A 9,827-nucleotide genomic window follows, 5' to 3' on the forward strand; every position below is an offset into this window, starting at 1 on the left:
ACAGATCTTTCTTCCATGTCATCACAAAGCAAATGTTAGTGTACAATGGAAAAGATCATGGTCTTGAGACCACTTGCAAAAATTTAACTGTAGATTGTCTAAGTGAACCGTAGATTTGCTTTCCAGTCCTAGGATCTGAGTTCAGGGAAATACTGGTTACAGAATTGAAGCTACTAAAGTAAGGCACAAAGTACTAACTCAGAGGTTTAATTCATTGGAAAAATTGTGGACTGTGTCACCAAAAGGATAGTGCATGAAACATAATTTTATATCTTAAGATAAAAATGAAGGTGACATTAATAATTGATTTGAGCATTAAGAGAATGATGTATGACTTTGGGACAACTTTTCTGATGAATCATTTTGCATATGAGTACTTGATTATGTGATATTTGTCTTTCTTGTTGCTCTATCAAAATATCAAAGTTTATATATTTTTATAATAAAAATTTTAAACCAAAGTTTTATATTCTGAAAGTCAAAAATTCTAGCTGTCATTGTTTTCCACTTGTTTGGAACTTATATTACTATATTACATTTTGTTATCTCACATCATGAGTCGCAGTCACTATGTCCTTATAATTGTGTGCTCTAGTACTCATTTCATTTCTATTCTGGGAAAATTTCATTTTATCAAATTCAAAATGACCTCACAAATTTATATTTAACTATTCACTGCTTAACTACTTATTACTAATAGATTTAGAGAGAAGTGGAGCTGATTCATTCAGCTGTGAATGAGCTGGTAGCCCCAACATGATTCCATGCACAGTTTCAATCTAACACATAGCACCAGTTAAACAGAGTTGATCACAAACCCTAAACAACCATCATGATTCTTAGAAAGGAAGTTTAATAGAAGAACATTTCAGGGACTGTTTGGATGGCAATGGAGATGGAAGATTTGAGAAATGAATAATTAGAGTTTATTGTATAGATGTAGTACATGAACTTGTCAAAGAATTAGTAAAAGTTTGAAAATTAAAAGCATACCTAAAAGTTAGCATTTGAATGGCCTGGACATTCTCATTACCACTTTCTTCTTCAGATATAGTTTCTTCAATGTATATTCATGTTTAGAAAATTAGTACCCAGTGTGCAAAGCTATAAAGAACTGTAAATTAAGACATAATGTACAGTAAAAATAAAGTTATTTGTGCAAGGGTGGGGACAGGTGGCCCAGGGAATGTATGGCTACTGAATGTTCCTTTTATTTGTATCAAAATATTACATATAAAAGAAGAGAGAAATCAAAACTACATGAAGAAAGTTTTGATGCCAGAAAGAAATAATTCGTCCTCAGATAGAGCCTTCCTACTGAGGGAAAGTTTCAAGACTGGGTGACATGGCTGAAGTAGCCCTTTAGCTATGCATAACTCTGCCCATCCCCTGCTGATTTGCATGTGCCCAAAATACAGTACGTCACTCTGAGATCAATTTAATAGGTGGATCATACTCAGTACAGAGATCAGTCCAATCAAGACAGTTTAGATATGAGGGTCCAGGTTCAGTTTCTGGGGCTCCTTCTGCTCTGGACATCAGGTAAAAAATTGGGAATTTACTAATGAGGATGTTCACACCTGATCTTTCAGGGTAAGTAGGTTACAACAATATTGACTGTCAGGATTTATTTTCAATTGTACAATTCCAGGTGCCCAGTGTGATGTCCAGATGACCCAGTCTCCGTCTTATCTTGCTGCGTCTCCTGGAGAAAGTGTTTCCATCAGTTGCAAGGCAAGTAAGAGCATTAGCAATTATTTAGCCTGGTATCAACAGAAACCTGGGGAAGCAAATAAGCTTCTTATCTACTCTGGGTCAACTTTGCAATCTGGAACTCCATCGAGGTTCAGTGGCAGTGGATCTGGTACAGATTTCACTCTCACCATCAGAAACCTGGAGCCTGAAGATTTTGCAGTCTACTACTGTCAACAGTATTATGAAAAACCACATCCACAGTGATACAAGTCATACCAAAAAAACCCCACGGGAAGCAGAAACCAGATGTTGGGCTGGCCAATTTCTCAGTTCATGTCTCTGTCTTCTGTAAATTTCTCTGTTTTCAAGGTGTGTTGTTTTGAATTAAAATGGATTCCTCAGGCTCATATGTTTGAATGTGTGGCATGGGTTTTGGGAATGGAATTTGTTTTCTCTGCAAGAGCAGTACGCTCTCCTAACTGCTGAGCCATCCCTCCAGCTCTGCAGTAAGCATATAGAATTTGGGTAATAGACCTCTTCCAAAAATATTTATCATGTAACTGATTCTCCAGTGAGGTTTGATATCACAGAGACCTAGAGAGAATTAAAAGGTAGATATAAAAGGAAGAAAGTCAATGAAATGAACCCTAATGATGTTCTGCTATACTCATAGGATGGCACCTAACACAAACATCAACAGAGAGTCAGCTACTTACAGAAACAGATGCAGAGACCACAGACAGACTCTAGGCTGAACTCAAGGAATCCCATGGAAGATGAGAATGAAGGTTTGTAGGATCCAGTAGAGTTGGATATACCATCCTTCACTTTCTGAACTGAGACTTCATCTTGGTGGACTTTTCCTTTGATGGAAGTGAAGTATCCTTCACCATCTCTTTCGACGATTTTTGTTTGAAAGGCTATTTTATTGGATATTACAATGGTTATTCAAACATTTTTCTTGGGACATTTGCTTGGAACAGAAAATCCCGAGCTCTTTATTCTGAGGTAGTGCCTTTGTTGCTTAGGTGTTTCTTGGATGCAGTAAAATGATGGATCCTGTTTACTTATCTATATTAGCCTCTGACTTTTTTTTTTACTGGGGAATGAAGTATGAGTGAATAATGTGAAGAGGGAATGAAGAGAGAATTGAGTGTGTGTGGAGAAGTGTGTATGTAAGTGAAAGGAGAGTACACGTGTTGTATATTCAGAGTTCAGAGCTCCACAGTCACCTATGTTTATCTTCCTGTGAAGCTCTAATTATAAATGACATGGGCAAATCTGCCACGCAATGGCCAGAACGCATCAAGTTCAGCCTTAACTCAGTAATTCTGCTAGTTTTCTGTTCTATATATTACACACAATGACTTTCTTAAGAATTGCTGTGTCCGTATATGGACTGACTACTTCACAGGCTGTGACCAGACATTTCAGAAGTCCTCCATGCAGTAGGCTGTTATCTCAGTTCTTGTAAAACAAGCATGTGGCAAAATCTGAAACAGCTGAAAAACTGGCTTTTCTTAGTCACCCAGAAAAGCTCAGTAACTTTAAAAACATGAATTTATCAGAACTATATTGGTTCCCTCGGAGGGAATATGCTTTTCTATGGGGAGAGTCTCTCCATCTATCCTTCTAATGCTAGTCAGCAAAAGATACCAGATTCCCTCATTAAAAACATGTCTAAAGTCATTAGCCTACTGTCCTGGAATATGACATTTACATCATGGTTTCAGGAATGGCATAATGAGACTTGTACACAAATCACAGTGTAATCCCATCACAAGGTAGGCTATCACTGAATAGTTCAGCCTGCCAAACTATAACAGGTAAGACCATTCATTATCTCCTGAATTATAGCAGTTTACAAGATCAGCAGCATGCTTGTGTTGATCTGGGACCTAGTCCACATAAGACTTTCAAAGTCTTTAATAGGGTTATTTGTCTCCCTGAGGTCTAACTTCTTGAGTTCTTTGTATATTTTGGATATAAGGCCTCTATCTGTTGTAGGATTGGTAAAGATCGTTTCCCAATCTGTTGGTTGCCGTTTTTTTCCTAACAACAGTGTCCTTTACCTTACAGAAGCTTTGCAGTTTTATGAGATCCCATTTGTCGATTCTTGATCTTAGAGCATAAGCCATTGGTGTTTTGTTCAGGAAATTTTCTCCAATTCCGATGTATTCGAGATGCTTCCCCACTTTTTCTTCTATTAGTTTGAGTGTATCTGGTTTGATGTGGAGGTCCATGATCCACTTGGACTTAAACTTTGTACAGGGTGATAAGCATGGATCGATCTGCATTCTTCTACATGCTGACCTCCAGTTGAACCATCGCCATTTGCTGAAAATGCTATCTTTTTTTCCTTTGGATGGCTTTGACCCTTTGTCAAAAATCAAGTGACCATAGGTATGTGGGTTCATTTCTGGGTCTTCAATTCTATTCCACTGGTCTACCTGTCTGTCTCTGTACCAATACCATGTAGTTCAGAGCTAAACAAAGAAATTCACAACTGAGAAATGCTGAATGGCTGAGAAACACCTAAAGAAATATTGAACATCTTTAATCATAAGGGAAATGCAAATCAAAGCAACCCTGAGATTCTACCTCATACCAGTCAGAATGGCTAAGATCAAAAACTCTGGCGAGAGCAGATCCTGGCAAGGATGTGGAGAAAGAGGACCACTCCTCCATTGTTGGTGGGATTGCAGACTGGTACAACCATTCAGGAAATCAATCTGGAGGTTCCTCAGAAAATTGAGCATTGCATTAACTGAGCACCCAGCTATACCACTCTTGGGCATATACCCAAAAGATGCTCCAACAAATAACAAAAAACACATGCTCCTCTATGTTCATAGCAGCCTTATTTATAATAGCAAGAATGTGGAAAGAACCTACATGGCCTTCAACAGAAGAATGGATACAGAACATGTGGTATATCTACACAGTGGAATATTACTCAGCTATCAAAAACAATGACTTTATGAAATTCATAGGCAAATGGATGGAACTGGAAAATATCATACTGAGTGAGGTAACCCAAACACAGAAAAACACACATAGTATGCACTCATTTATAAGTGACTATTAGCCCAAATGTTTGAATTACCCTAGATGCACAGAACACATGAAACTCAAGAAGGATGACCAAAATGCTAACACTTCACTCCTTCTTTAAAAGGGGAACAAGAATACCGTTAGGGAGGCAAAGTGTAGAACAGAGACAGAAGGGACACCCATTCAGAACCTGCCCCACTTGTGGTCCATACATATATAGCCACCCAATTAGACCAGGTTGTTGAAGCAAAGAAGTGCAGGCCGACAGGAACCGGATGTAGATCTCTCCTGAGAGACACAGCCAGAATACAGCAAATACAGAGGCGAATGCCAGCAGCAAACCACTGAACTGAGAACAGGACCCCCACTGAAGGAATCAGAGAAAGGACTGAAAGAACTTGAAGGGGCTCGAGACCCCATATGAACAACAATGGCAAGCAACCAGAGCTTCCATGATTATGTCATTCTCCAAAGACTATACGTGGACTGACCCTGGGCTCCAACCTCATAGGTATCAATAAATATCCTAGTAAGAGCACCAGTGGAAGGGGAAGCCCTTGGTCCTGGCAAGACTGAACCCCTTCCCCCCCCCCAGTGAACGTGATTGTTGGGGGAAGGGTGGTAATTGGGGGAGGATGGGGAAGGGAACAGCCATACAGAAGGGGAGCCGGAGGGGCTAGGGGGATTTTGGCTGTGAAACTGGGAAGGGGAATAACAATCAAAATGTAAATAAGAAATCCTCAAGTTAATAAAGATGGCAAAAAATGAATTAAAAATAAAAGATTTCAATATCTGTTATGTCACCCTGCGGTGAGTTCTGTTGTTTTGACACTAGGTGGTGACCTAAGTCCTCTTCACTTTAATGTTGTTATAGACTTAAAACCATAAAAAAATAGAAGGAACTTGGCTGAACTTGTGAATCTGATGTTAGCAACTCTTCCATAGCTCTACAAGGGAAATCTCAGAAAGGCATTTAGTCACCAAGAAGGACTACTAAGCTCATTTGTTAGGCTGTTGTCTCATCACAATTTTGAAGCCAAGGTTTATTATGTATCTTCATCGAAAAACCAGGAAACAAATTTTCAAACATCTCAGTGGTGCTTTTCCAGTAAATAATTATCCTCATGATGAGGAGTGTGGAGACATAAAATCCTGGAATATGATATAAGTAATCAGGCTACAATAGTTGTATAGACAAAACTGTCCCTGAAATCACAGACAGAGCAACACATAAGCATGAGGCATCTGAATCATAAGATAGGAGGCAGGAAGTATTCAAATGATCCATTTTGGAGATAAATTCCAATAGCCTTTAGGCCTAAAAATCCAAGTTTTCCTAAAGTAATTACCTTGGAGACTAGATCTTTAACAATCAGGCCTTTGGAGGATGAACAACCTCCAAACTGCACCAACGAGTAAATAATTTTTGTCTGAATACTAGAGAAAAAAATCCTAAAATTCAACCATTGTTTTATTAATAGTTTAGTGAAAGAATACATTATTTAATGAACAAGGTAATCTCCAAGACAAGCAATGGTCTGTGAGTATTGGAAGCAAAGATACAAAAATGAAACCTAAATTGATCTAAACTAATAGATGAATATGTAGAAATGTTTACATCTAAACCAGAAAATAATTCAGTTATCAGACAATAGGTAGATAATTTTGCTAATGTACTTCGGAATTTTTTTTTTGTCAGAGGGATTCTCTTGGCTTTGTCCTTAGACAGACAGTACATGTGGCAGCTTGGCTACAACAAGCAGAATGGTTTGCATTCAGAACTACAGGAGAGTGTGCAAGCTGAATGTATTGGTAAATTCCCAAGTCCTCAGGCTCCATCTTATTGATTTTCAGACTGAATTCTCTCCGTGTCCTTCTGCCACTAAAGCTATGCTGGACACCAGAAAATCTATTGTAAACTCTGTAGACCAGGCCCTTTGTGCCCTGTTCTAGATTCTGCAGAAAATAATTCATATAGATGATTTTATCACTGTACACATGGCAATATAATCTGGCTCTCTAGGAGTGACAGAGGTGGAGAGTGGATCCTAGAACATTGTTATCTCATTGCTCATACCTGAAATACGGAGAGAAGGACAAGGTCATTTACAATCATAATGAGTGACTTTTACTTATCCCAAATCTCATGTTTACTATTTTGTAGGTGTTTCTAATTCATACCCCACAATGCCCCTTTACAAATAGTAGCAGAGCTAAGTGTTCTTTTAAATTAGTTTGCAATTTACCCCTTTTATTTGTGTTAAAATTTATATCAGGTACCATGTGCTTGCTCCTTCTAGAATGTTCTCCATGGATCTAAACATCCCATGTCATATTGGAAGGCAATACTTGCATATGTGTGTGTGTGTGTGTGTGTGTGTGTGTGTGTGTGTGATTACACACAAATAAATCCCAACATGGACAACTGTGAGGTACCTTTGTATTCTCACTTTCTAGATTTCTCTCCTCTGCCTTTACCAGGACCCTCCAACATGAATAAGTCTAGGAGCAGAACAGGATATTTCATTTTGAATTAAACTGAGTAATCCAGGGGTCAAGCCAGGCAATTTTCCAGCTTGATATTTATTTTAGGCTTGCCTGGGTGGGCCTCTCTAAGGAGCAGCAATATGCAAATCTCCTTGTGAGTGCAGTGAAGTAAGTCAAACTGTCAGGTCAAGTGGCAATAAGATACCTGAGGCTGAAGAACTTTCCTCTAAACAGGTTCAAATGAAGCTTCATTTGAGCTTTAAATAGTGCTGGTTAGGAGAGTTCAGACCTGTTGATTTAGCAGAAGGAATTTATTTGTATTGCTCTTTTTCTTGTCCATTTTCAAGTTCATATTTTCCTAGACAAGTTTTACCCTTCTCTTCACTACAGATCATTTTTTTTACTTCTTTATTGTGGAATCCTGCTTCATTTGTAGTAGTTTATTCAGAAACTTAGATTTGTGCATACATATGTAACAATAATAAGCTGAGAAAGGACGTAAGTCATGGGAGAAGGTGGAGGAGGAAAGGGTGTTATCAATAAGAATGCTCCCCACCCCTGCCCAGGCTCATATGTTTAGTCATCAGAGATTAGCACTGCTTGGGAGAGATCAGAAAGTATGATCCTTTTGGAGTAATTTTCATCTTGTTGGAGTAAGTGCTCTATCACTTGGGATAGGTTTTTTGCTAAGCACAATGTGGCCCTGGTGGGGACAGAGTGACATGATTCCTGTCCCCTGAGACAGGACCCTAGTGCAAGCTCCATGATTGTAGATAGCTGCTGTGAGCAAATGTTCGTTTGTGTAATAATGTACACATTTTCACATTCCTCCCAGGAATGTACTCTCGGTTATGATTAATGACTCCGTAATAATCCTGGGCAACAGGACTCCAGGAGTCAAGGGTGTGGCTAATATATCAGCAAAATGATAAATGCTAGAACCTTAGTACTGCCCTGCAGGTTATGGGAAAGTCCTTTAAATACTTGAGTTCAAAATATATAATTTCTCAACTACGAAAAATATAAGGATCCAATAAGAATCATGAATCTAAAGACACAAAGGCAGCTACATTATTAACCAGTTTTGGACTAAATGACTGAATTGATATGTGAAATAAAAGATTTAAAAGATTGGCCATGTGTTCTGTAAGAGATGAGCTATCCAGGGAATTTTTTTTTTTGATTAAGGAGAGAGAATTGCTTGGAGAACTGACAGACACACACATACACACACACACACACACACACACACACAGAGAGAGAGAGAGAGAGAGAGAGAGAGAGAGAGAGAGAGAGAGAGAGAGAGAGAGAGAGAGAGGGCATGGACAGAGCTATCTCTTGGAATACGAAGCAAAACACATGTAATTAACTAGATCCATGGTTTGACTTCAAGACATTATTTTTATGTAGGTCCTAAAGAACTGGAGTACGAGCTATCCCCAAAACTCAAAGGCTCCCACCTGTTTGTGGGCTTTATTCCTCTTGATGGGCTTTGTTGTCTGATATCAATGGGAGAGGATGCTCTTAGCCTCACAAAGACTTGAAGTGCCAGGCTGAGGGCATTCCCAGGGTTAGCCTCACTTGCTCAGAGAAGAAGGGAGGATGGATGGGGGAAGGATTGTGAGAGGGGATGACCACAAGTGGAACAGTGAGTAAAGCAAATAAGTAGAACGAGTAAATAATATAAAAAAAAAAACAAAGAAAAGAATAGAAATTAAAGAAAAAAATTTTATCATTTGAATACATGCCATAAAATTTATAAAACAAAAATTTAAAAAGTCATTCTATTCTCATGCAATATATTCTAAACAACAGTTCCCTTTCTCTTTTTCCTCCCTCCAAATCTCTCCCCCAGATCCAATGCTTCAGAATTTCCCTTAAGAAAAGAGTATCTTTCCTAGTGATAACACCCAAATATGGCACAGAAACTAGTAAGAAGACTAGGCATAAGGCGTTATAATGGTCCATGGCTCCTTGGAGAATAATACTCGGACTCAAATAGTTTGCAAAAGCAACTATTTTATTCTGTAGGAGTTCACCATTCAGGGGTCTCTCATTCCAAGATGGAGATGATCAAGTAAGTTCATGGGTCTCATTTAAAGTATATTAGGAGAATTCCAGGGTATATGACTGCTATCTTAATCTGTTAGCTCCATGTCATAACCATTTCTGGGGTGCAGCTGTCTTGAAACTGTTTCTGGGAAAGTCTGGAAACTGTTGCTGAGGAAGTCTGGAAACTGTTCTTGATCCATTGCCCTTGCTTCAGAGAGTATGTCTGCATTCATATCTCGGGGCATAGTCTCTCCCTTGTATAAAATCAAATCAAAATATTAAAATAAAATGCAATGGCAAAGTAACTCTAGTAACTAAAACGGAATGTATATTGTACTGACAGAGAGAAGGGTGTACATTACAAAAAGTTGACACTCTATAGAAAGCAATCTTCACTTAGTAAACACAAACTGAATTTTTCATAATATCTTAAGTGAAAGAAAACAAATATACTCAGGAATCTACTCAAGATAAGTGGACATACCTGTACACATGTAATCTGCTAAAAATGAACTCATAGTATCTTTATTAATAACTTC

General features: G+C 38.4%; 1 gene segment (V, D, J or C); it reads left to right on the top strand.

Annotated features, from left to right (window-relative positions):
• Positions 1-1,449: 1,449 nt before the first annotated feature.
• On the top strand, positions 1,450-1,959 carry LOC500375 (immunoglobulin kappa variable 1-39-like). The segment is given in 2 exon segments: positions 1,450-1,542; positions 1,652-1,959. Coding segments are annotated over 2 exon segments (357 nt in total).
• The last annotated feature ends 7,868 nt before the right edge of the window (positions 1,960-9,827 follow it).

Source organism: Rattus norvegicus, chromosome 4 (genome assembly GCF_036323735.1).
Source record: "Rattus norvegicus strain BN/NHsdMcwi chromosome 4, GRCr8, whole genome shotgun sequence".
Classification (NCBI taxonomy): domain Eukaryota; kingdom Metazoa; phylum Chordata; class Mammalia; order Rodentia; family Muridae; genus Rattus; species Rattus norvegicus.